This window comes from Carassius auratus, chromosome 5 (assembly GCF_003368295.1).
Source record: "Carassius auratus strain Wakin chromosome 5, ASM336829v1, whole genome shotgun sequence".
NCBI classification, from domain to species: Eukaryota; Metazoa; Chordata; class Actinopteri; order Cypriniformes; family Cyprinidae; genus Carassius; species Carassius auratus.
Window position 1 is genome coordinate 14378851 of NC_039247.1, and position 27610 is coordinate 14406460.

General features: G+C 37.4%; 3 protein-coding genes across 5 annotated transcripts; 2 read left to right on the forward strand and 1 right to left on the reverse strand.

Annotated features, from left to right (window-relative positions):
* Window positions 1-201: 201 nt before the first annotated feature.
* On the forward strand, window positions 202-5866 carry LOC113077229 (platelet-activating factor acetylhydrolase IB subunit beta-like). 2 transcript variants are annotated; one of them, XM_026249677.1, is made up of 6 exons: window positions 202-621; window positions 3339-3419; window positions 3555-3644; window positions 4109-4225; window positions 4340-4462; window positions 4600-5866. In XM_026249677.1, the coding sequence occupies exons 1-6, from the start codon at window positions 613-615 to the stop codon at window positions 4876-4878; spliced, it is 699 nt and encodes a 232-aa protein (XP_026105462.1). In that variant the 5' UTR covers window positions 202-612; the 3' UTR covers window positions 4879-5866. The 2 variants fall into 2 exon arrangements, with proteins under 2 accessions (XP_026105462.1, XP_026105467.1); XM_026249682.1 differs by having other exon boundaries at window positions 202-562.
* Window positions 5867-7905: 2039 nt separating this feature from the next.
* On the forward strand, window positions 7906-9952 carry LOC113077258 (apolipoprotein A-I). Its single transcript, XM_026249702.1, has 4 exons — window positions 7906-8002; window positions 8100-8151; window positions 8345-8489; window positions 9185-9952. The coding sequence occupies exons 2-4, from the start codon at window positions 8109-8111 to the stop codon at window positions 9783-9785; spliced, it is 789 nt and encodes a 262-aa protein (XP_026105487.1). The 5' UTR covers window positions 7906-8002; window positions 8100-8108; the 3' UTR covers window positions 9786-9952.
* Window positions 9953-10091: 139 nt separating this feature from the next.
* Window positions 10092-17300, reverse strand: LOC113077244 (RING finger protein 214-like). 2 transcript variants are annotated; one of them, XM_026249699.1, is made up of 16 exons: window positions 17137-17300; window positions 16905-16979; window positions 16652-16817; window positions 16505-16564; window positions 14395-14535; window positions 14043-14176; window positions 13559-13627; window positions 13368-13464; window positions 13169-13257; window positions 12980-13064; window positions 12806-12901; window positions 11854-12425; window positions 11584-11701; window positions 11342-11491; window positions 10784-10876; window positions 10092-10690 (listed from the first exon to the last, which is right to left on the reverse strand). In XM_026249699.1, exons 2-16 carry the CDS (start codon window positions 16958-16960, stop codon window positions 10628-10630), a joined length of 1989 nt encoding a protein of 662 aa, XP_026105484.1. In that variant the 5' UTR covers window positions 16961-16979; window positions 17137-17300; the 3' UTR covers window positions 10092-10627. The 2 variants fall into 2 exon arrangements, with proteins under 2 accessions (XP_026105484.1, XP_026105479.1); XM_026249694.1 differs by having other exon boundaries at window positions 16905-17300.
* Between the last annotated feature and the right edge of the window lie 10310 nt (window positions 17301-27610).

The following is a 27610-nucleotide window of genomic DNA, read 5'->3' on the forward strand; positions in this document are numbered from 1 at the left end:
ATGAATTATATTTTTATTTATTTTTATTTTATTTTATATTTAATTTAAAGGCCTTAGAAATCCACGTATCAAATATGATACAGCTTTACCGGGTAGCAATGTTGTTGTATATCGAACTGTTCTGTGATAGGCTACTGATCCTCGCCTATATTTTTGATTAGGCGGGACAGCGCTGAATGGGAAGTGCGTGACGAAGGCTGTTGGCGGAAGTGAGGCTTCCAGTAAAGCGCGAGGGCGGGGCGCAGTGAAGAGGTGGTTGGCTGGATGCTATTTGGTTTACATAACCAAAACGTTTACTGTGATTCATTGAAAAGGCCTCGCGTTGTATTCTCACATATTTAAAACATCCAACATTATTTCTGCTGTGTAGCCTGAGTCAGTTAAGGTTGTATAGTGTGTTCTAAGGGAGATCTGGAAAAGCAAAGTCGAGGTGCGCGGCAGCAGAAACACTCATCTGCATCTTTCCCGGACAGACAGTCTGTGGACTGAGGGACCCTGCCCTGCTCTGCTGCACACCAGCAGCTCACTCACTGTAGACGGGATTTGCAGACACGGTAGCCAGGTTAGTCAAAAGGAGGCGTGCATAAAGATGGACGTGATGAGCTGAACAACATGATTGCGGTAGAGTTGGTTTCATATTCACATATTCGGAGTTCTGCTCTCAATTACTGTTTGCAGAATGGATCGTTTGAGTAAATTATTAATATTGCCAAGTGCCATCAGCCACTTGTTTGATTGATTAATTTGTTTGAGATTAACTCTCAGTTGATTAACCCAGACCTTGCTTGCTTGAGGTATATTGGTTCCAAAATCGCGCCTGGGAGTAAATTAATTTAACTCAGAGTAAGTTACACAGACGGCTTAGGACTGTGCGATTGCATTATTTGTAGCTAATTGTAAAACATGTTGATAACAGTAACATTTATGTGATTTGTATGTTCTGTTCCCTTTTTAATGAGGCAGGTTTTAACAAAAACGTACATTAAAACAAATGCAAAATATGTCATTAATTACTAACCCTCGTGTCGTTTCCAAACCTGTAAGACCTTTGTTCATCTTCAGAACACAAATTAAGATATTTTTCATGTAATCTGAGAGCTCTCTGACCCTCCCATAGACAGCAAGGGTCCTTACACAATCAAGGTCCAGAAAACATAGCAAGGAGATCAGTAAAATAATAGATTTTACAAGACTTTTGGATGAAGCACCATACCAGGTCTTATAACACAATACAACACTGACCTGTAGTTTGTTCAGTAGGCTACAAGGAAGACATTCCAGTTTGTTCTGAATATCTTGTAAAATTTATTGAGTGCTGTATGGTGTAGGTTATAACAAAGTCAGCAGAACTCGACAGATAAGACAATTCCCTAAGTGTGAGATGTAGTATGTCTTTTAGAGGGTGTTTGATAATGATAGAGTTATTTGGGTGAATCTGTGTATAGGCTTAGAAGATATTGAAATTTCAATGTGCAGTAAGTGCAACTTAGAGAGGTTAGTTTTATTCTATTTTGTACATAAGGACTGTAATGTTTTTTATTATTATTAGAAACATTTTACATTATTGAAACCTTAATGTTGTCTCGTTAAAAATTCATGGATACTTAAACAAGTATTTCAATGCATTTGAATGCAGCGAAGCCACACATTCAGCACCACATGTATGGACAGCGACATGTCATACAAACACACAAAAGTCTTTATAAAACATCACCAAATATATCTGAGGTCAAAGTTTTATTTGTAGTATATCCAGTTAGATGTGTAAAACATTACAAGTGATTTAAAAGAATCTGTTCAGCCATATAAAATGTATTGAGCTCAGTATGATACCTCATTACAAAGTTAGATGAACTCCTTATATAGATGTAACGATTCAATTCAGTTTATGATACTGAATTCATGATACGATTTTTTTTTTGTTTTACGGTAAAACAGAAATGTCAAATAACAAAACTAAATTTTAATTTTAAAACAGCATGAAACAGAAACAGCAGACGGACCGAATGAGACGCTGTCTAACAGTTTTCCTGTAGCTTAATTGTCACAAATATTTGTGCGCTATGAAGCGCAAGGTTGGGGGTTCGATTCCCCGGGAACACATGATATGTAAAAATTGATATCCTGAATGCACTGTAAGTCGCTGCGGCTGCTAAATGCATCAATTTAATTTAATATAATTTAACAGCAGGTGGTGCTTTTGGAACCTCCTCAATACAGCGTTTCCTTGATTACCGCTGTAAACAAAGCAGCACAGCGGAGATGGGTGATACCCACTGATCTATATATATAACTATATTATAGATCAGTGGTGATACCACTTATTTTTTCAATATAATACCAATACTTTTAAAGGCCAGTATCGTCGATATCCGTACTACTAAACTGATCTCTCAAATTTTGAACATCTGAACGCTCTGTTTGAATAGATGTGGCAGATTGTAGACCTGGAAGTAAATGCTCACTGCTATGATTGACTACAATATGTTTGACAGCTACATCTTTCACAGATGGAAGCTGCAGTGATTTGGGTTAAAAACACGTAAATACATCTCAATTTACTAAGTAAACAAAGGACCAAGTTCTTGATGACACTTACAGAACTTGATTAAGAAATAAAGTTCATCCATTCTTTCTTAATGTTTGCATCAGAGGGAAGGCAATGCAACTGTTTTCCACACCGTGGCACAGAACAGCGTCTTGTCTTCTGAGCCAGCTTTATCGTTTGGTTTCTTTGTAGAGTTGGGGGGTATTCTAGAAAGCAAGATTAAATTACCGTCACAAATAGCCTGAACTCTTGATTGATTAACCCAGAGCTTGCTTATTTGAGGTACGTTGGTTCAAATAAACGAGTCAAGTTCTTTCATCTCCGACTACACGGACGGCTTAGGACTGTGCGATTGCATTATTTGCAGCTGATTGTAAAACATTTTGATTATAGTAATTAATTAATATTAGCAGTTTTTCATCCACCGTTGGGAAGCTATTGAGAGAGAGAAAAAAAAAAAAGATTGTCTGAATATGAAACCAACTTTACTGCAGTCAATAACGTGACCATCCCTGTCAGTAGCAGTCATTAAAGAACAATATGAAGCGCTAATCTTTATTAGCGTTAATCTTTGTTAGCGTTTATGTTGTTGAATTGATATGTGTGCTGCTTTGCATGCTGCCTTTTCAAACAATTCTATTTTGCTCTGAGTGAATATTATTGATAGATGCATTACTAAATTTCGACTCCCTAAAATCTGAACTAGTCAACAGCTGCCATTCATGTCCATTACGTCACCACGTCCGCTCATCAGTCGTGTCGTTTTGTGTCACCTGTGTTTGTGTTGTAGAGAATGAGCACGGAGGAGAATCCCGCTGCTGAACCTGCGCCTGTGATCGACGTGCAGGGAGACGGACGCTGGATGTCACAGGTGTGCGCTCCATTGGGGAAGACTGTATAAATGTGTGCTTGTAACAGCTCAGAGTTGTGCAAATATTTTCATAGCACCTAGCTCTGCTTAAGGATTAGTGTATAACATGCTTGGAGTTGTCCTATATTTTGGCAGCATAACCGGTTTGTGCAGGAGTGCAAGGATGCAGAGCCTGATGTTCTGTTTGTGGGGGACTCAATGGTGCAGCTAATGCAGCAGTATGAGGTGATTGTTACCTTGTTAATTAGTCAGTCCATCAAAGGAGAGCCATGTGTAGACCCAGCTCTCTGGAATACTTCATTCTGATAGTTGTTGCATGGCATTCAGTGGTCAGATATTTTTGAATAGTGACTGTTGTCCAGGGCAGCACTGTGAATTTCTGAATTTCATGTTCATTTATTGATTGGTAAATAATATCCATATAATACATTGGAAATATAGTATAGCAGTAATGACATTTAAAGCCAGTCTTACCTTTCCAAAATGAAAATGGCTCCGTCTCTTTATTTTATTTTATTTTATTTTATTTATTTATTTTTACTTATGCTTTGTTAAATGTGCACCTGATAATGTTTTGTGCATGTTGTAGGTTATTAATAATCATTGTTTAATAGTTTTTCATATAAATGTCCATAATTGGTTTACATTGGTTACATTTAGTTTACGATGCGTATTTGTACTGGTTTCAGGTGTGGAGGGAAGTGTTCTCTCCTCTCCATGCCCTGAACTTTGGGATTGGTGGAGACACAACATGTAATGTGCTGTGGAGACTACAGAATGGAGAACTGGAGAACATCAGACCCAGAGTGAGGAAGAGTTTTTTTTTTTTATAATTATTATTCTAATAGCTTTAAAAAAATTTGCCATAAAGCAAAATGTGTGTTCACAGCTGGAACGGAATCCTCATTTGTTTTCCACAGGTGGTGGTTTTATGGGTAGGAACCAATAATCATGAGCACACTGCGGACCAAGTTGCAGGAGGAATACTGGCCATTGCAAAGTTAGTTCTGTCTCGCCTCCCCAAGTCCAAAATGATTGTTTTGGTGAGTTACCTTAATCACAATTTCTGTATATTGATATGAAATTATGTGTTCTAATTAATGTGTATACATAGTATCAACTCTGAGGCAGTTCATTTATTTGTTTGAAGCTGATTGCTGTCGTAATTCCTGTCATTCAGGGCCTGTTGCCAAGGGGAGAGTTTCCTAACCCCCTGAGAGAGAAAAATGCAGCAGTGAATAATCTACTTCGCGCATCTCTACCTCAACTCGGCCCCGTTCAATTTATTGATGTGGGAGGTAGTTTTGTCCACTCAGATGGGGCTATTTCGTCTCGAGACATGTTTGACTTCCTGCATCTGACTGCCAGTGCATACAGGACCATATCAATGACTCTTCATGAGCTGCTGCTTCAAATGTTGGAGGAAATGCCTCAGGAGAGGCGGGCACTGCTGGTCTAGGAAGGGCCACTGCATTGGTCAATCACTGAAGAGGCAGGGTTAAGAATTGTGTGCTATTCAGAATGTACCTAAAATACTTTATTTAGCAAGACTAAGAAAAGTACAAAAAGAACAGCCAGGTAAAAGGTGATGTAGGACAGTGGCCAATGTTATATGATCAGTAGATTGTGTATATGTATCTAAGATGCATAATAGACAACAGAATATGAAAGAAGAAATATTTGTGACAAGAAATATTCTTTCTTAGGACCATTGCTTTGCAGTGGGACCAGAATCTCTTCAAAATTCCATTGTCACAGTCTGAACAACCTTTAGTACTGTAGTAGCACTTAATCTGCCATCTCATCCGTGCCTTCATACATGCACTCGGTCACACAGTGGTGTTATGATGACGGCAACATGATTCACTTCATGCAAGTGAAACCATGCTTTTGAAATATGTACTGTATGTTTTGCTCCCATTTTAAGATCTTTGGCACAGAGGCATCTAAAACCTCCTTTTTCTCTTTTGCCCTTTCCCAATAACACAACTATGATATATTGGAGGAAGACTGGACACCATGTCATACCTTGTGTTTGTGAGTTTGGGTTTGAAAAAGCACCTCTTAAGCATCTAATGCACAACCGTGAGATTTTCAGTGTTAATATTTATCACAATTGCATCCATGTTTTTGTGTATGTGTCCATGCGCTCTATTAAGTATTATGTGGAGAGGTAAGTGTGAGTATGGGAGAGCCAGTGGGCAAGAAGTGATATATAAAGTTATATATATATATATATATTATATATGTATATAGAATCTGTTAGTATTAATGTACTCTGTGCAAAGTACTTTCCGGTGCTGGTGTATGTGAATGTTTTTGTGTTTGAGTGTAAGAGATCAACCATCTATAACTATTTGTATAGCCCACAATGCGTGCACTGTTACTGTGGCACAACTGCCACATGCTTCAGATCCAAGCATTACAATAAATCAGCAGAGATCGAACCTCATGTGTACACTTTATTTCACATGCTGTGTGGGATTTTTCCTTTTACATATTATTTGTACTGTACTTACATGATGCTTTTAAACTAATCCAGTGAATCTGCATTTATGCAATAATCAGGCTCTAAATCAGTCTTAACTCTAAAGTGTTTCTACATTCACATTCAATTAGTTGTTTTGAAAAAGTCTGCTTGAATTTTTTTTTCTCTCAAATACAGGATTATTATATCATAGTGCATTGTATAACACGAAAAGGCATGGGAGGAGCCTCATGCTGGAGGCAAATATAATTCTGTATCAGTCATGGTTATGAGACTTGTACTCCAAATCTCCTCCAGAAAATACAAATCTAGTAAAACTCATTCAGCCTGTAGAGGGAGACATGAGTTATGACTACTAGAGATTGAGGCCTCTGCGGAGCAAAAGTGGGCGTTTCTGATGTTGTGTCTGTTTTCAGACTGATGCGTGTTTCTAAATGATGCAATGAAAATGATCCCCCTTACCTGACTACTGTACCTGTACTGTAAATCTACCGTCACAAATTATGTGAGCCGATTGGGTAACATGGTCGAAAATGTCCTGATCTGGTAACGCCCATTACTGTCCTGCAGAGGCCTATTATTGACCTACTGTGGAATCATGTAGATGATTTTTTATCATTTATTAAGAAATGCAATAAGCCTCCAACATGGAAACCTCTAATAAGTGAACAAACATCACTATAATTCATAGGTAGGCAGGCCTTTTTATGAATGAATCCTCTGTACCCAAAACTAATGCTATTTCTGTTAGTTGGGTTAATATCACAAGGGAATCAACTGAATCTTATACTGATTTGAAAACATTGATAAATGGTATCATTTTTACTATCGAGTGTCATCAGAACTAACACTGCCCAAAATCTTATACTATAAATGTTAAATGCAAACCAGTTCACAAATACTACAAGACAATGACATGTTCTGTGTCAGTGTCATTGTTATGGGGTCATTTATGACAGGTATCAATACAAATGGCATGAGAGAGTGATAAGTTAATGCTGATGATGACACAAGCTCATATGGAGCTCTGTTGCTGATACAGACAGTCAGTTAGATAACCTTGTCCTCTGTATATTACCATATAGTGCCAATAACCCACTGGCCCTCTCTGTATGACTGCCAATTTGAGACGAGGACTGTAAAGTCTATTGCCAAGTACAAGACAAACATCATGTATTATAACATCAGGTTACTGTTTGTCTTTAAAGAGAGTGCATAAACAAAGATGTACACTTTTAACCTCTGTACTTATGGTCTGTTTTATTGGACAATCTTGTTCACATTTCATGAACACTAAACTGAAATGTCCTCAGTTTTCAGTCAAAATGCCACTCAGCATTAGCCAATAAAGTTGACTTTTGCTTGAGAATGTGAACAGTTGAGTAAATCAAGGGACAAAGATAACTGATTGATCAATGACCCCTGACTGGTTGTTTGGTTGGCAGTTGATAAAATGGGATTTGGAGCAGAAGGAGGTAGAGATCAAGGTTTGGTACACGTTGCTAAATGTTTTCATAGCTTTGCCATTACTCTACCAGTTTATGACAGTGAGATGCAATCACAGGGATGATTACAACAAACTGCTTAATCACAAACCAATAAATGCAACATACACAGCGCCATAAAACTAAAAATGTTGCTATATCTTTCTTTTTGTTGATGAATTGAAACACCTAGATTACGTTTTAGAAATCAGAGTTTCTTGCTTCTAATATTTGTCCCAGGAATCATTGCTTAGATGCAGCTAAACGTCTCATTAAATTGCTAGGCTGTTGCACTTTTATTCGCAGAGATTTCACAAATGTAAATTACAGTAATATATGAAGAAAATACTTCAGAAATGGCCATTAAAATATTTTCTGTGACAGAAATATTATCATTGGATATTTACAAGTAATCTGCGTTTGGTGAGACGGACAGGGAACGTGCATTCACGTATCTGCAGATATCTAAAAGGAATTTCTGATTGCACTTAACCTTTGAACCTCTGATGTGTCAGAGGACAGGGTTCCAGCTCCACATGCACTGATCCTGCTCTATATAAGACCTTTGCCTCTGCTGTCCGTCCTCGAACATTCAGAGCAGTACCACTCAGGTAAGAGCTCAAACCAGCAGGAGAGGAGCAATGGATCAAGAGAATATCAGAGTCAATCTTGATCTAACTGTGTTATAATCAATGTTCTCTGTTTCAGAGCTTAACCATGAAATTCGTGGCTCTTGCACTGACCATCCTCTTGACTGTGGGTAAGGACAGTTTTTTCTATAGTAATTTAAACTGACTTTATGTTTAACCAATTAAAAACGAATTATTTTTTTGATGCTTTGTTTTTCATGGTGACTATATGACCACCTATGGTTCTTAACAGTTCAAAAGTAGACTTCACTGTGCTCCCTGAGGCCTTTTGGTTTCTGAAGCTTTTCCTGCGTTTCTTCTCAGGTTCCCAGGCCCGTTTCCTGCAGGCTGATGCTCCCTCCCAGCTGGAGCACTACAAGGCAGCAGCCTTGGTGTACCTGACCGAGGTCAAGGATCAGGCTCAGAAGGCCCTCGACAGTTTGGACGGAACTGAATATCAGCAATACAAGTGAGAGCCACACCTTATCATAATGACCTCTACATTTTCATGTCTCCGTTGCACTTTTGTCTTGATCTTCTTCCCTTCACAGTTCAATAATTCTCAAAATAGAGTAACAGGTCACACTTCAGTGTCTCAGCATTTAAAGTCAAGTCTCAGATATTTATAACAATACAGATTACATATTAATAAAAAGGAAATTACCAGTCTTAAATGCATCAGTTACTAAACAAAATGTAACATCAGCTTTAAAGGAGATCTACAGAAGACAATGGTATTATTGTTATTCTGCTCAATTTAGTTCAGTGTTGTTTCAATTCAGTTTGATACCCGTCAATGCTGCAAATTAAGCAGCTATACATGAAGGCAATGTTATCATTATTCAGCTCAAGGCAGAGTATTGTTGATTCAGTTGATTCAGGTGTAAATTTTGTGTCCAGTTATAGTGTTAAATCACTAATATTACTGTATTAACATTAATTTAGCAACCGAGAAAGCCAAAGGCAAAAGACAAGAACCAATAAACCAGAACTTCATGTGATAGTAGTGAGAGAAAAAAAAAACTTGGGGAGAACCCAATCTTAGTTTGGCAGCCAGTTTTCTTCTGGCCTTAATGACCAAGCACAGTGTGATTTATGATTCCAGACTTTCACCTGAAATTGTTTGTGTCTGAGTTTACCAAATTTAAGCTCTTTTCTCCTCAGGGTACAACTTTCCGAGAGCCTGACTAAGCTCCAAGAATATGCCCAGTCTTCTTCCCAGACTCTGACTCCCTACGCTGAGACCATCTCTAGCCAGCTCCTGGAGAACACCAAGCAGCTGCGCGAGCGTGTCATGACTGACGTCGAGGACCTCCGATCCAAGCTGGAGCCTCACCGCGCCGAGCTGTACGAGGTCCTGCAGAAGCACTTTGACGAGTACCGTGAAAAGCTGGAGCCCGTCTTCCAGGAGTACGCCGCCCTGAACCGCGAAAATGCCGAGAAGATGCGTACCAAGCTGCAGCCCCTGTTGGATGAGATGAGGCAGAAAGTCGAGACCAACATTGAGGAGACCAAGTCTAAGCTTGTGCCGATGGTCGAGGCTGTACGCACTAAGCTGACTGAGCAACTGGAGGAGCTGAGATCCATGGCTGCCCCCTATGCTGAGGAATATAAGGAACAGCTGGTGAAGGCTGTTGAGGATGCCAGAGAGAAGCTCGCCCCACACACCGAGGACCTCCAGACACGCATGGAGCCCTACATGGAGAATGTGAGGGCCCGGCTTGCACAGGTGTATGAAACCATCTCCAAAGCCATCCAGTCATAAAAATACACAAGGACTTTGCACACGCAGATCCTCAGATCTGAAGAACAGTCTTTGTGTTGGGTGACAGGAGTGTAGATGCAAGGGTTGTGTTATGAATGTTTATGATGTTTAAGTTAAATCATTTTTGATGAATAAAAAAAAAAAATGCAAACAAATAAAATGCAAAAAAAAAAAAAAACGGTCTTCATGTCAGTGTTTTCTTCTATTCTGCAACAACATGGTATGTCACAATACAGTTTTATTATTTAACAACATTATTTATTTAAAATCTTATAAAAAAAAAAAAAAAAGAGTCACTATCAATGATTACAAAAAGTCAATTTATTTTTCCCTCTTTAATGTATAAAGCTCTCCACATAAAGGCCTTTGCTGATCCTTAATTTAATTAAATACAGATATAATGAATATAACTGCAGTCTGCAACAGTTAGGTACCAGTTAGGTACAGTTGTTCATCACTTGGAAAAGTTTTAAAAGAAACATTTTATTTTGTTTTGGAATCTGTATGTATGCTACATGACATTTATAAAAGCATACATAATGAGGATTATACTTCAGGGCACATTTGACAATCTTTGGAATAACACTGAATACGGAATACTTTTTTGACGATTTCCACTGATCTGCAAAGTAACATCAAGAAGTATAACAACATATTATCCTCATAATAATAATTAACTCTGACTAGGAATTGAACAATATATCTCTTACATTAATCAGAATTACCAAAGAATAACAAAAATCTAATTCACAAGTGTCCTGATAACTATTTATATGACCATTCCACTTAATGTTTTTTTGCATGTTCAGCTATGAGTGTGTGTTCTCTCCTGAAGTCAGACCTCATTTGGATGGGCAGAAAGGACAGGAGTTATTCTTGCTGGTCTTGAGCCAAACGCTAACACACTAAAGAAAAGGAGAGAAAATATCTATTATTAGAACACACAGACAAGGCAAATAATGTGCCTTAAATGTATTTTAGAAATGTTACACACTCACTTCTTTGTGAATGGTATGGGAGCAGTTGGTGTTGTACTGGCTTCCAGCATCCACAGGATTCTGACACATCAGACAAAATTTCCGGGTAGAGGGCTGAGAGAAACAGAGAAAAAGAGTGTGTGTTTATTTGGTTAAATAAAAAATACATACGTTCAAATACATTCAAATAATCTGAATACGGTTTTTCCTGGTTGGTTGGTAGATATACTTTAGGAAATAATATGCAGTAAACTGTACTGTAAAAATAGTAGGTTTTTGAAATGAGATTATAAAACAGCAATAATATTTATGTTAATCTGTTATTTATGTTTCAATATTCCCCAAATATTTAATAATCTCTAATGTAGGGTTATTTGTTAACCTCTTCTTCTTCTTTTTTTTCTTATTTAAACTAATAGTATGCATCCTGAATTAGGCATGTTAGTTTTACCTCAGTCTCAATCTCCTTACCAAAAGGACAACTTCAATCAAAAAGTGACACAGCTCCCACACTCCCCTATAGTTCAGAGTATTTTGTTAAATGTGATTTAAGAAAAGGGATTTAAAGTTGAATGCTACCTGTGGGGGTCTTGTGTGGAAGACCTGAGCCACTGGGGGACGGAAATGATGCAACATGGGATGCGGCGGCTGGGCTACAGGACGCTGAATCGGACCAACCGAAACAGGAAAGGCTCTTGCTCCAGATGGAGGTGCTATAGGACCTGGTGGCTACAACAGTGATAAAGTTATAAATGATATGACCAATGCACAGAATGAAAGCAACAATAATGAGAAGTGAGATGAGAAGTGTTTGGTCTCACTGGTTTTTGGTTCTGCGCAAGTCTCTGTGCAACCTGCTGAGTAAGATCATCAATGGACATGCCAGCCATAGTACCGCGCTCACTCTTAATTTGCTGTAGAACACGCGTCAACTGATCTCTAAAGCAGACAGAAACAGAGAGATCCATTTCAAAAAGCTATCAACAAACTGTGTCTACGAAAGACAACACAATAAATAAAAATTATACTAACGCATAAAGAAAATTCTAGGAAGGAAACAAGCTGATCAAATAACTATGTGAGCTCAGTACCTTGTGCATTGTGGAAAATGTGAGCCCAGTCTCTCCAGTAACTTGTCCAGTTTTCCTGCGGGCGCAGGATTGGAGGGGAGGGGCTGGGGGGAGGAGTTACGTGTAGCTGTGGATGGCATGAATGTTTGGGGAAGGCGCACTGCAGTTTGGGGTTGAAAACTGGCTCCATGATTATTTGGTAATACAACAAAGCTGCCTGCTAAGGCAGCTGACGGTGCATGGGAGACACCTGGAACACCTGCATGTGTCTGTGAGGCTGGCGTGACGGGTGCATGGGATGAGGTTTGAGGCAGGCAGATGGTCTGCATGGGTATTTGAGGGGCAGATGCGTGAGCTGTCAAGGGAACATAAATGTTTGGGATGTGTGCGGACTGTGGACCTACAGTGATGGGTAGGTAAGGTGTGTTTTGAGGAGATGGGGCAGAAAGTGGTGGTGTGGCTCTTTGGGGTGGTGTGATCGAGGAGTGGAGCTGTGTGGGAACTATGGGAGGAGAAGTTGTGGAAGTCGGCGGACCACTACTGAAAACAGGATGGGACGCAGGATTCTGAAGTGGACTCATTATCATCTCCAACTTCAGAAGAAAGAAAATAAATAACACACACACAAAAAAATACATTACTAACAGTAGTCTAAACTTGAACAACGCAAAATAATTATAAAATGAAAGACCTAATTATATCCCTAGAGTCACATTCACAAAACATGAATGTGTCTAGTAGGCCATGTTTCAAAACAACCACTTTAAAACTGCCAGTCTACTAACTCTTTACCACATTATCAATTTTACAATAGCACTACATACGCTATATAACTGTAATAATAGTTTACAAAATGACTGTGTATTTTTGAGTAAATAAATGCTTTGTGAAAATGAGACTTTCAAAACAAAATAGGATTTGGACAGTAGTGTACCTCCAACCCTAGGCCATATATGAATAAACGGACACTCACTGTAGGCACTGGTGGAAGTGACGGGAGCGGGACTGAAGGCAAACTGTCCAACTGTTCACCTCTTTGCAGGAGCTGATGGTTTTCATTAAACTTATTCTGTAAAAGAAAGATAGAGTGAAAGAAGCTGCCATTTCCCCTCAGCTGTAATCCACCTATATTAGCTCCTCTCCTCACCTTAATTCCCACCAGACTGCTGCGGACCATCGCTATATTCTGCTCCCACTGCCGCTGGTGCTGGTGGTTCTGGGAAGGATTCAATCTGTCCAGAATGAGCACAAATCCAAAAGGAATTAATTCACCTTTATGCATTCAACCCTATTGCACATGCATCCCTCTCTACAGATATTAATTCACACACATTACCTGAGAAAGTTCAGATATTTTTCAGCATCTGCAATCCAGTCCTCCACTTGAGAAAGCATAAGCTCTTTCTGCATCTCTAAAGCCGCTATCTGCTCACACAGGCACATACACAAATACACAGTCAGACAGTGCATGATCCATTACACGGTCTGTGAGATCTCTAGAAGATGGATGCTGAAGGTGAAGGTGCAACACTGACCTCATCTTGAAGAACGGTCTGACTGGCTTGCTCTGCCTGTCTGCAGAGTGTCTCCATTTCCACCCTCAGGTCAGCTATTTCCTGCTCCCAGGACAGCCTGTCACACACACAAGCACAAAAACAGATAAACACACATACAGAGACATTGTAGGTATTTCTTCTGCTATCAACTGATTTTTTTTTTTTTTTACTTCTCTTGACTCTGTTCCTCAATCAGCATCTTGAGTTTCTTTTCTGTGTCCTCCAGCTCCTGAGCCAATCTAAAACATACACAAATCTTCAGCAAGGATGCATAAATGTGATCAAAAGTGACCAAAAGACATTTATAATGTTACAAAAAGTATAAATATATATATTTTTTAAATGCTGTTCTTTTGAAGTTTCTATTCAAAGAATTCTGAAATAAATCTATCAGTTTCCACACAAAAATATTAAGTAGCACAAATATTTTCAACAGTGATATTAAGAAATGTTTCATGAGCATTCTTAAAACATTAACATTCTTAAAATAAAAAATTGTTAAAATGTACTAACAATATTACTGTTTTATAGCATTTTTGATAATACATAATTGCAGTCTTGGTGAGAATGAGATTTTTTACAAACTTTTGAATGGTTGTGTATAGTCTGCCCCAAGCAGACAGCTGGATATGATAATATTTAATGATAGTTTACCTTGTTTTCTCCTCTTCCATTCGCTCTTTCTCTGCAGTAAGCTCTTGCCGTTTTACCATGAAGTTTTTTCGTGTTGTCTTGCCACTATTCAGCTCCAATTTAACTTGCAAAGACTCAATTTTTTCAATAAAACCCTATACAAATAATAAAAAAACACTGCATTTCAACAATGAAAATGAGGTAAGACCAGTAAAAACCAGACAAACATGATTATTTATAACTTCTTAGGCAATGGTAATGTAAAAAAGGTGAAAAGCACTGCTATTCAAATGTGTATATGTGTACAGTAAGTGTCAGAACCTCTACAGACTGTATATAGTGACATTTTTTATGTACAGATGTGATATTGAACCTGGTACTGATGATTTCTGTCATCTTTGGTCTTTTCCAGACTGCGGACATGGAGGTTGTGCTCCTCCTGCTCCGCTGCATGCTGTTTCTTAAGAGCCTCATACTGCTCCCTCAGCTCGATACTGCAGTCTTCTAAAGCACGCTAAAGAAACAGAAAGAGAGAAAGTAAGTAAGGAAATTAATACATATGAGTCTGAAAGTCTGAGACTATTCGGAAAAACATAAAATTATTATTCCAAGAAAATAAAGAGAGGAGTTTTAGGGCTTAAAAAAAGTTGTGACATAAAAAAAAATGAAGAAATATTTACTTAAATAAATGACTGATTTAATTACCAAATTTGTTGCATTGTTTATTTAAACTTCATTGCACAAATAGATGTTCTTGATTCCAGTGAAACAGCATGCTCTTTGGAACAGTCAGTTCATGTAAATGTATTAACATTAGCTGTACTGATATTATATAATGAAACGATCTGTATTCAAATACAATTAGAAAAACACAAAAAAGAAGCATTTTCACAAGTGTTCATAGACATTAGAACCCCCACTGTACATAAATTAACAATTACCAACACATCCTGCAACATATTATAAACACCACAAATGCAAAAAGTAAAATAAAAAAGGTTTTCAAGGCTGTTTTTTTTTCCCAAAGAATAATTTAAAAAACAAATATTTTTGCTACAAATCTCTCGAAAGAACAATAACAAGGTTATTGTGCAAGGCTAAAGTCACACACACAAATAAATATTGGTCACACAAACCTGTAACAAATTTCAAGTTTTTCCCAATTTATGAGCATTTCAATGACAACTTCAAATGTCCTTACTGTACATCATGACTCACTATATTTTTGAGGATATTTTCACAAACGTGATGCTCACTAATGTAGCTTGTACACAGTAGGGCTGGGATAAACGATTATTTTTTAAACTATTAATCTAGCGATTATTTTTTCAGACCGATTCGATTTAGATTATCTCCCATTTAATTACCTACTAACAATTTATACATGTTGATTTACATATCTGAATGAAAAAAACATGAATTCCTTAACATTGCAATATATGTCTATTGCTCTTAAAATTACAAAATAAAAGACTGACTAAGAATGCATTACTTTGCACTTGTACAGAGATAGCATTCGATAAAACCTTGAAGCCTTGAAAACACAGCTTACTGAAACAAGCTTACTGAACACATAGGGCCTAGCTTACTGAAAAAAAAGTTCTTCTTTCAGATGAAAATAACAACTTGATGTTGAGCATTCAATAAAAAAGTTCACCCAAAATACTTGTTTAGAGCAATTGAAAGAATACAGTAACCAATGTAAACTTTAGGGCTTTAAGCTAATACAGAGAGTGCTTTTCCAAAAAAAAAAAATTAATAGTGGGAGCCAGCAGCCTGTCATGGAGAGAAAAAAGTTTTCTGAATGCTCCACGTGAAACTTTGGCGTTCCGCCCTTTTTCTATCGTGAAATATTTTGGTTAATATGCAGGAGGGAGAGAGGGAGAGAGGGAGCAAGACAGCGCTCGTGTAGTTTGAAGACTGTGCATGCGCGAGCGCGCGTGAAACTTTGGTGTTTCGCCCTTTTTCTATCGTGTTTAATGATTTTGATGAATATGCACAAGAAATATAGCTCAACGAAGAAGACTTTTTTTTGACAAAGGTCGGAACTCCTGTTATGATGTAGAGTTTTGAGGTGCACTCTTGCCATAAATTAATCTATTACTTTTCCTACATAATATTTAACAAAAAAAAAGATTGGTAAAATATCTATTTAGGAGTCTTAGGCCTTTCCAATGATATATAGTTTGTCATGATTAGATTAGGATTTAATTGTATCTATTCTATTCTTTAAAAAAAATCTAACTACCTTAGCGTCTACTAAATGACTACATGTACATGTAATTGTAATATAGTGGAGTACATGTAGGCATCCTGTATACGGTGAAGGTTAACCGGTTAAGAGGGTTTCCCTCATGGCCAGCTGTTTTTTGGTCCATAATGTGACTGCATGAACAGATTTCTATCCCAACACTGTGATGATAACCAGAACACACAAACACTTGCCAACACACAAAACCTGGAGTAAGGTACTGAAATCTTACCATGTCTGATTCCCAGTCCTCATTTGTGTTTGTAGATCTTTCATCGGTGCAGTCCTCTGTCTATGGTTGGAGACAACAACCCAACTACATTAAACTACATGTGTATGAGCACTTCTGTGAAATGTGTCATTAGGAGGTTCTATAGACCTGTACGGTTTGGCTCTGTGTTTCTCTGCTGGGGATATAAGTGCTATAGTTTAGTGCTTCAGCATACTGATTAAATACTGTTGGGACGCTGCCCTCAGGGGACCAGGGCCCAGCTGAAGGGCCCCATGGTGACGGGTCCGGTGGAATCACTGCACAAACGGGCGCCCTGTCAAAAGAACGAGAACAGCCATGTTGCTGAATCATTTTAAGAAGAAACACTTTAAAAGTCTGCCTTAAGCCGTTTTGTACTCACTGAAGTATGTCTTCATTTAAAGCCGAGCTCCACTCCGTCTGTTTTTCACTTTCCATTGACAGGCAATCTCTGGATCTGATACAATATTGAGATTTAAAACCTAAACGGCATTATTTTCATGAACGCGTCTTAATGTATACCGACGATACAATGGTTTTACATCATTCGCTCAGTGTAACACGAGCGCCAAAAACAGTTAACGAAAGAGTACAGAAATTAAACCAAAACTTACACTAAACATTCAAGAGATAATAGTCTTGTGGCCAAATGACTTACAGTATACTCAGTGTATACGCTATGTATTCTATATAAACTAAATTAATAATTATATTTTCAACTAAACGAAAAGCACAGACAACTGGCGCAACTTTCATGACGTCATCTAAACCTGTTTTACTTCCGGGACGTCACGTGACGTCTCAGGGATGCTTCTTCTTCTTTAGTTTTTTGGCGCATAACAGTCTAAATTTATAGCGCCACCTACAGTACATTGATATCACGTTAGCTATGATCATGAAAATGTCCCTATTAGATTCCTAGGTCATGCTTCTTCCTATTATTCTTTTGGCGTTTTATTTTGCTTGCAAATCAAACGATAGGTGCATTCCTGCCACCCAAAGGGCTGGAGTTTGGAACGTTTACGCAATCTGTGAACCTATAAATCACATTAAATAGACCTACTATTCCTAAATATCTCATTAATGTAGCTATTATATTTTTTATGATGATTCAATCCATTATCCAGCAGTGTTTTAAGTGTAAGATTTCCTATCCCCATTTCTCTTAATTACAGGGCTCTCAAGTTTTGAACTGAGTTCAGAGTGAGATTTTGCCCGCGGTCGCGATGGCGGCAGGGGTTTGATGGGGACGGGTGTCTGATCTCATAAATGACACATATTCTTACAAATAAAATAATATTTATTTAATTCAGCATTTATTTGTGTGTGTGTGTGTGAGAGAGAGAGAGAGAAAAAATGGTCAGTGCTGTTTATAGTAGGTGTTGGTAGCTGGTTTTGAGGCCAGGGGTTGGTGGCTCCCATTTGAATCACTGTGGTTCCAGGCCAGCCATTTTTCACAGTTCCATCAAGTGCTAAACTGTTCCTGGTTTAGGTCTTGTTTAATCCCACCATGGAGAAAACCCTCTCAGCATAGGTATTTGAATGAGCAAGCACTAACACTAATGCAGCTATTTTAGAAAGCCTCCCTGCTTATGTCCCTCACACCTTGATGGACACAGGAGTTATCTTGTCTGCAGACTAAGCACCAGTAAAAAGAGCTGGTGGTTCCCATTGTGATGAATGGTGATCGGGTTGACCACTCCTTCTTAAAGGAACACCTACATGTGGCTGCTCTACACTCTAAAAACTGCTGGGTTGAAAACAACCCAATTTGGGTTATTTTGACAACCCAGCGCTGGGTCAAAAAGGGACGAACCCAGCGCTGGGTTATTTTAACCCAACCAGTTGGGTTATCATATTTAACCCAGCCTGCTGGGTTGCCTTTTTTATGGTTTAAAATGACTATATTGCAGGGTTTCAAAAACCAGAGCGGGTGTTTTTTTATCACTGTATTTCAGAAGGAAAACTACTGTATTTGGAAAATGTTCGATATCATTTCGCATGTGCTTGATAAGGCAGCGTTTGTGAGCTCAGCACCGCTCTGCAGCCGTTACCGGAGAAACCTACCTCTCCCGCTCTTAGCGCCTCCTGCTGGCAGAAAATAAACTCGCAGTGTAGCCATGTGGGGAAACGATGCATTTCTACGTTAAAATTAACCCAAATTGAGCTAGGCATTAAACCTACAAATGTTGTTCATTTTAAATATCACTTTTACACACAAATAATAATTATCAAAAGGAAACTATTTATTAAAAACAAGAGAAAAGTCAAAAAGTAACATGTTAGAAGAATTGCAGAAAAGGATGGCATTAACAGCTACAGAGTTCATAAAGCATTGAACATTTGATGAATATAACTTAAGATCAAATTGGACTTTGTTCAATTGTATATATTGTATAAAAATATACGAAAACATACAATAAATTTACAATTAGTTAGGTTTTTTTCCAACTATTCTGGCATGACAGTACACAAATAAATCACAACATTAACTTTGATATTATAACATTTAACAGACGCGTGTGTGTGTGTGAAAGAATGTGAGCAGGTGTATGAATGACAGAGTGTATACTCTTCTACTAAACAACACAGAAAAAGCATTTAACTTTTTTTTTTAACAAATTATACACTTACAGTTTGTTTCATAGTCCATTAATACAGATCATGCATCACGGTCAATTTTCATGATCTCTTTAGCATAACTGATGTTATCATGAAGAAACCCCATCAGCACAGCATGTGACATCTTCTACATCATCCAGGGCAGCGTCCTTCTTTAAAACCACCGCTGTTTAGGGGAAAGAAGATTCTCCTCTCTGACCAGGATTCATCCCAGTCACCGCCTGTTCTTCATCAGTGCCCTAAGAGAAACACATTTGAAAAAATTAAACATTTAATTAAACTATCCATTTTCAGGTAGAGGTGTATTCACATCCGTAAGGATAGGTAAATAATCGGTTAAAGTTTCAACACTTTGTGTGGTTGTTTAATGTCTGTCTATCACAGCTCTCATGAAGTCTATAATGGCAGCACTAGTGTGAGGGCAGGTGATATTGTTTGAATTAATATCGCTTTCAGAAAGCTTCTTTACTGAAACATTAAAACAGTCATGACATTCACATACCTCACAAATGTTCATGTACGTGGAGGGCTGCTCTTCAAACCGTTAGTTCACAAAATAATTAAAATGTTCATAATTTACTCTCCCCATGTTTTTCCACACATACAAAATCTGCTAATTTTTTGGAAAACGTATGAATATATTTAATATTCTCTTTTTGTGTCCTCCATTGCTGGTCTGGGAGACCAGTATTTTATTTTGAACATACATGTTTGCTATCATATAATTTAAGATGTATTCATATATAAATATCAGAATTTACTTCTACAATAACTCTATATTTACGAAGCTTGAAAATACTGATTATCTAAACTATAAATGGATTAACAAATATTATGAGAAAACTAAAAATATATTAATTTATGTTGTAAAGACAGACAAAAGTCTTATAGGTTTGGAATGACTTGAGGGCAAGTAAATGATTTTTTGTGTGAACTTTACCCCTAAGAGCGAAGACCAAGAATAATGACTCTCCAAATCAGACAAGACAACTCCAAACTTGGTTTGATTTCTGCAATAAAAAACACAGACATCAATGGTCTTAATGAAATGAGCACGTAATCACACTGTTGTTGCATCAAAATGTGAAGTAAACTGGCAGGAGACAACAGAAAAATTTATTTTCTAAAAATAACTTACATAAAATCTCAAAGGAATGATGCTCTCCCATGTCTCTTGCTTTTAACATCTACAAAAACAAAAAACAAACATTCTTTTACTCTTAGTAAAACACAACAACAACTGATAACATGAAATTATGAAGTTTACTTGCCTTAAACGATCTTTCCCTCTCTTCAGAAGAAGCTGAGAAAACCACCTCCTCACACAAGCAGACTTAACTCCAGTTAGTTTGAGTTCTGCAAAGAGGGACATCAATGGTTTCAATAAAATATTAACATATACATACATATATATACACACATACAGACAGACATACATACATATATATATATATATATATAAAATCACACTGTTTTTGCATCAAAATGTGAAGTTAACAGGCAGGACACAACATAAACATTAATTTTCTAAAAAAAAAAAAGTAGTAATAACTTACATCAGTCTCAAAATAATGAAGTTATCTTGTCTCTGGATTGCAACATCTAAAAAAACACACACATTATTTTAGTCTTAGTAAAAATAAAGATAACTTGATGTTATTCTGAAGTTTACTCTCCTTAAACCGTCTGTCCCTCTCTTCAGAAGAACACCTCCTCCTCATCCTAACACAGGTCTGTGACTCCTCACACAAACAGCTTCTGTGTCTTTAACTCTCAGCGCGAGGACAATGAAGACACAAGCTTGACAAGTCTGAAATATTACATGTAAAACATACTTTTAACAGTTACCACTTCAACAGCCTCAAAATAATTATGCTAGTCTTTACCAGTGTTGGGTAAGTTACCCAAAAAAAGTAATCCACTACAAATTACTAATTACTGCTCTAAAATTGTAATTTGATTACATTACTGATTACTGCAAGTAAAAAGTAATCAGATTACTAATTACTTTACTTTCAAGTTACTTTGAAAACCTATTAAACCTACAAGGAAAAAAACTACAAAAAGTGAAACTCAGTTCTTTCCATAATTTAATATTGACTGAAAAATATTACAGAAATATGAAAACTTGAATTAAAGATCCAATGCATTTCTATAACTTAACATTCTTAACATAAACTTGCCTAACAATGAAAACTGTAGTCTTTTTAAATGTATATACAGTATGTCTTAACTACATATGGGCTGTCGTTCCATGGAAGCTTCTATTATTACAAGTCCAGATGTCTGCGGTTGTGGAGACGTATTCCAAACGATCGAATGTTTTTTTTTAGTTCATACTCCATATCCGTATAGGGCTGTCACTTTTCGTTCGAAAATCGATTGCACAATCGATCGGACCAACCAAAAAAAGTTTCAAAAAATGAAAATAGGGAATCGATTTTGACCAAACTATTAATTTTACATTTACATTTTACAATTTTAATTAAACAATTACACAAATATAGATGTAAAAAAAACTCGTGTTGGGGCTTAATTTATATCATCTAAACGCGGGTTCGGGCTTGCGCACCGGTTTGTGAGGTAAATTAATATTAATTGATAGGTAAATCGATTAGCGCGAGAAAGATGTGAAATGGATGCTGAGTAGGTGTAACGGAGGCTTGCCTCTGGCGAAAATAGGTTTTGGTTGCACCACCAACTAAAGCAAAGTTCTGAGGTGTGGAAAAGTTTTGACCATGCTTATAATGAGAATGATGAGTGAATAATGACGCACCATCAGTGAGCGCAGGAACGCGCTGAAGACATCTACAGTGGATTCATTCATTTTCCTCCACAAAAACATGTTGACCTAGCCTAATCTCTGTGAGTAAAGGTTTTTCAAATGATAACTATATATTCATTAAGGCTTAAATGCATAATGTGTACAGAGTATTTACGCTAATGTTCGCATTATTCTTTTATTAAATGTCATCTGATATGAGAAGCAAACCCGGCGGAGCCTTTATCTTAATTTCGTTATTGCCAAATACCATATCTTAATTTAATCTGTTAAAAAAGATCGTTTTTATTGGTGCGTTGGTTTATTTATAGGCTAAATGAGTCTATGTCTATTTAGAGTGCTGAGATACGATGTTACAGAGGACTTATTTTATTTCTTTATTCCAACTTCCAAGTGGTCTACGTTAGTTATGAATAAATTATGTTAAAACATGTATAAATGACTCATTGTTGACAAAAGGCAAAAGAGCTGTGTGTGTATGCGCACATCTGAATGTCGGGCTGCGCTCCACACTGGTTCGGGGTTTAAAAGGCTGTCAATCAAAATGTACTTCGGGCTCGGGCCGAAACCTGTCGAGCTTCGGTCCTGTCAGGCCTAACTTTTAAGGCCCGATTACAGCTCTAAGGCCAATAAATAAGAAATATTGCTGACTTGTGCGTTTGCGCTCTCGTTCGTCCGATATGTGGCGTTGAAAAAGGAAACCTGTCCAGAAGTTACCTTCCCTCCCGATCTTAAACAAAAATCTCCGTCCATTTTAGCAGCACGAGTTCTCCAGTAATTCATTAAAGCGCATGCTCAATAACTGATGCAGCCGCCCCAAAACGTGATTAGAAATGCATTTAAATTTATTTACTTTAATATTTTTTCGTAGTACTAATACATTTGTAACGCAAGTAACTTAATTTTATTGACATCAGTAACTGTAATCAAATTACATTTATTTTAAATGTAATGAGTTACATTACTGCGTTACCACGAAAAGTAATTAGAATACAGTAACGCGTTACTTTGTAACGCGTTATACCCAACTCTGGTCTTTACTACACAATGCCGTTTCCTTTAGGAGACAAACATACATTCAGTTTAACCGCGAAAAAAAAGACAAATTCACATGAACGTAACCGTGACCATAACCGTCTGTTAACGCCTCAAAAAGTACAGATAATGTAAAATCTTATGTAAATATGACAAAATACATTCACAGACGTTATATTAAAAGTACATCCTCCGTTCAGTACCGTTCCATGAGGCAGTTAAGACCTCCGTGTCTGAGGCGAAAACCGCGTCCGTTTTTTTTTTAAATATATATATATATAACGTTAAGCTCCTTTGTTTCCGCCTTTCATAAAACCTTCCGCCTTTCATAAAACCTTCCGCCTTTCATACAACCGGGTAAACAATAAAAGATAACTTTACATTTTGAATATTTACTTACCATAGTCTTTCACTCGCTTCTCGCTTCTATCACGCTGAGAAAATGGCGGCTGCTCGCACTGGAGACGTACGATCTTGACGTGACGTGCGTGCTCTCCTTCACGTCCGCGTCCTCAACCCAGACCCGCTCAAGTAGGTATCGCTGCAGCCCGGAGACCTCCAAGTGGGAGGAGCTTTTGCCGCAAGTGGGCTGGACTTCACGGAGAGCTCCAAGTGGGAGGAACTTTTGCCGCTAGTGGGCGGGACTTATACAAATGGGCGGGGTTTAAGCGGAAGTTTCACATTGGGTCATTGCCGGGGTGCGCGCGAATGAGGATGGCATAAAGTAGCGATACTAATGAAAAACAGATTTATTGTTTTTTATTGTAGTTTAAATTTTATTAACAAGAGGTTATATCATTTTGTGACAACTGCAAACATTCAAGTATATTAAATTATATTAATTTTATAATTATATCAGTATCAAGAAAATGAATGAGTAATTTAGAGCAATAAAATGTTTATTGTATGTGAATGTTTTTCTTTAATGCAAGTTTGAAATCTGAGGGAGAATTATATTGTTTAGATTGTTACAACCCCCTTGGCTCTAGGTGAAACAACATTACAAAAGGCCACACGTGGAAGTACATTTTACAAATAAACAATTAATTTAAAAAAAAGAAAAAAAAAAATCTAAATAGTAATACAAGAGTTAATAATAATAACAAAAAAACATTCCAAGACGTACCAAAGTCCAATTTAAGACTCATTTCCCCATCTCCTTTTTATAACCAACTCAATCACAGGTAACGCTCCAAACCATTAAAAATTCAAGTTTTATTTGTTATATGACATGCAAAAAGCAGTGAAATGTAGGTCTGGCATACTCTTTTTAGACTGTGCAAAAAAAAAAAAAAAAAGAGAAAATTAAATACAAATAATGAAACAACAGGAACAAAATACAAAGTTTTTTTTTTGGAGATAATTAAATACAAATAATGAAATATACACAATATACTGTATTAAACTTCTACACAGATGATTTGTAGAGATGCTACACAGAAACTGCTACACAGATGATGTGCAGAGATGTAAACAATGTGCAGTGAGGATGAAATGCCTAGTTAGGTTGTCAAAAAAGCGCAGTGTGCAGAGAGTTATTGTAGCCCTAAACAACCAGTGTATAAAGTGCAGTGTGTTTAATGTCCATGTTTAGTAGTCTGATAACATGAGGGAAGAAACTCCTCCTTAGCCTCTCCGTCTTTGCCATCAGACTGCAGAAGCGTCTGCCTGACTGTAGCAGATGGGTTGGTGGGGTCTTTAAGGATCTTAACAGCCCTAGATTTACAGCTCCTGGTTTGGATGTCTTGCAGAGAGGGGAGAGATGTTCTGGACATGTGCTCTGCTACTCTTTGCAGGGCATTTGAAGGTATTTGAAGATGCTTACTCTCTTCACTGTGGTCCCGTTAATGATGATTGGGGTAGATCCGCTGCTGCCTCAAATAGAAAAGAGTTATTGTAAAATATTATTACAATTTACAATATGAATGTTTCTACTGCATTTCTGAACAAATAAATGAAGCATCAGACTTCAAAACCATAACAAAATCTTTCCAACCCCAAACAGTCCTCTAGAACAGATATTTAAGGAATCTGAGGTTTTAACCTGCTTGATTTTTATCAGCATTTGAACACTTTGCAGCTGCTTTCACTCCAAGTCTATGGATTATATTTTTACTGAAATGAAGTGTCATTAGTCACTAAACATTCAGTCCAATGACATCCTAAAATAATTCACTGTTGACAAGTTAACATTAACTAAAGTACAATGCACATAAATGTGCACATAAATGTGCATTGTACTTTAGTTACTGTTGACAAGTTAACATTAACTAAAGTACAATGCCCATTTATGTGAGACGTCCACAGAATGTAATGTAATTTACATTCCAACATTTGTCATTTAGGACAGTCTCTGACCATACCCCTGGAGCAATTTTAGGGACAAGCGCTGTTGCAAATGTCCACCTTTAAAGTATGAACATAATTTATCCACACAAAGACCCACATACACACACACATTAGTCAAAAATCTTCAGAAAAAATAAATTACACATCTTGATGCATAAAGAACAAAAAAAAGTTTACAGGAAAGTGATCCTTTGGGTAAGCAGATCACCGAAATGTAACTTTTGGCCACCCAGACTTGAACTTTCTGTAACACAAAGTTTACACATAATGTTTTTGTTTGTTTGTGTTTCCTACAATGACAAAATTAATTCTACACCTGTTGATATGTAATGCATGGAGGTGGACACTGCAGTTATCCTCATATATCCACTGTTATGATTATTAAATTGAAAAATAAATTTGGTAATTAAACCAAATGTTTCAATTGCATTACATTATTTGGATTAACGTTACACATAAAAATAGATAACATTTAAAAATTGTTTTGAAACAATGACCAGCTTTGTTAAAGTCAAGCATTATCAGTTAGGAGTTTTAACTAAGACTCATTCTTATGGAACACTGTACTAAATCTATTAATAGTTATTGATCGCTTAAATATCAGTGCAGTTATAATACATAGGCCTGCATATTTTACGTAACGTTAGTAACAATACCTGCTTAGTCTTCAGTGTCCGTAATCTGCAGCGTAAATCCTATATGTATTGCAGAAAAGGGTAACAGACACAATAAAGATGTAATTTATCTGTGCTGCTAATGCTGTCTTAACGTGCTTTCGGAATAATCGTAAATATGAGTTTTGAAGGTAAAAAAAATTGCACATGAATGTCCTCCCATTTTCAAACTTCAATGCAATGAGCTTGTAATCATGATTTAACTACGTAAAGACTAAAACATCAACCGCCAAGATACTGCACTTTTTCGCAACTTGTAATACGTTGTACAAGTAGACTTACCCCTTCAAACTCCTCTTTCTTGATGCTGAAAAGCCTTGGGAAATTGACGTTGTCTTTTTTTTTTTTTTTTGTAGGGAGGGGGGGATTAGCAGCGTGCATTAACCCCATGACATTAAATAAACCAATCAAAAGGCTCTGGAGGTTTGTACAGCCCACTTGGAGCTGAAGTCCCACCCATTTGGAGCTGACCCGCCCATTTGGAGCTGGCTCCGACCTCCGTTTATACCTATCTCGACCCGCTGGGTTAAAACATTTTTTTTTTAAACCTTATTTTCAACCCAAACTTGGGTTAAAACACCCCAAAGTCCTATCCAACGGCCTCAACCCAGCAGTTGGGTTGAAAAAACAACCCAGCGTTTTTTAGAGTGTACATAACCCTCTCTTTTTCCCTGTTTCCAGTGGGTTCTCCACTGTTTCCTCTATGGTCCTCCACAGTCTCTTCCATGCACCCATCCTCTTCTGGCACCCTAACTCCCTCCCCTACTGTATTCTCCACAGCCTCCTCCTCTGACCTAGCCACCTTTTTAGGGAGCTGGGCCCGCATTCATAAAGATTCTAAGAATCCTCTCAGAAAACTCTTAATTTAGCTTAAAAACTTTTACGTAGGAGTCTTAGCTTAAAAGCGATTCGGGACCGATCTGAGAGCAACTCTGAGTAAGGAAAAGACAAAAACGTTTATCTTAGTGAGGAGGCGGGGTTGAACCGGTTGCTATGTATGACACAATCTTTTGAAGACTCTGATTGGCTGGTTGTCCAAGAAGGAAAAAAAAGAGTGATTTTAAGTATAGGGTCTATTCTAATCCTCACTTTAAATTTACATGCGTAATTTTTCCTATTTGACCGTTCTCTCTCTCTCTCTCTCTCTCTCTCACACACACACACACACACACACACACATTATATGTGTGTATATGAATTCTATTTTTTTATTTACCATGCTTTTAATTTCCTATAAGGTATTTGATTGGCTTAGAATGATAAAAATTGTTCCACTCTTTCCAGTTACAGTGATTGCTGTCCTATTTAAGTGGCGGTTTGAGTGTTGGTTTTAATGTATCAAACATGGAATCAAAGCCAAGAAGAGCGAGAAAGCCAAACTGGACAGAGGAACAGTGTTTACTGTTAGCCCAGTTAATGGATGAACACAAGGCCATTCTTAAAGGAAAATTCAGACACAGCAAGGGACAAGAAGCAGACATGGGACAAACTATTAACGGTTCATTCCCCCTGCTTGTGCGCACCTAAGCCTGCTATATTCATAAATGCAGTTTTTTGAGCTTGCAAGGTGGGAATGTCCAGTGGAAACGAAATGAACTGCGACACAATAAGATGTTCTGAAAGTGC

Coding starts and splice junctions, on each gene's coding strand:
- LOC113077258 (XM_026249702.1), top strand. CDS start 8,109: ATGAAATTCGTGGCTCTTGCACTGACCATCCTCTTGACTGTGG. Junction 8,152..8,344: donor GACCATCCTCTTGACTGTGG/GTAAGGACAGTT, acceptor GTTTCTTCTCAG/GTTCCCAGGCCCGTTTCCTG. Junction 8,490..9,184: donor ACTGAATATCAGCAATACAA/GTGAGAGCCACA, acceptor TTTTCTCCTCAG/GGTACAACTTTCCGAGAGCC.
- LOC113077244 (XM_026249699.1), bottom strand. CDS start 16,960: ATGGAAAGTGAAAAACAGACGGAGTGGAGCTCGGCTTTAAATGAAGAC. Junction 14,177..14,394: donor ACAGAAATCATCAGTACCAG/GTTCAATATCAC, acceptor TTATTTGTATAG/GGTTTTATTGAAAAAATTGA. Junction 11,702..11,853: donor CATTTTCCACAATGCACAAG/GTACTGAGCTCA, acceptor TGTCTGCTTTAG/AGATCAGTTGACGCGTGTTC.
- LOC113077229 (XM_026249677.1), top strand. Junction 4,226..4,339: donor TGGAGAACATCAGACCCAGA/GTGAGGAAGAGT, acceptor TGTTTTCCACAG/GTGGTGGTTTTATGGGTAGG. Junction 4,463..4,599: donor AGTCCAAAATGATTGTTTTG/GTGAGTTACCTT, acceptor CCTGTCATTCAG/GGCCTGTTGCCAAGGGGAGA.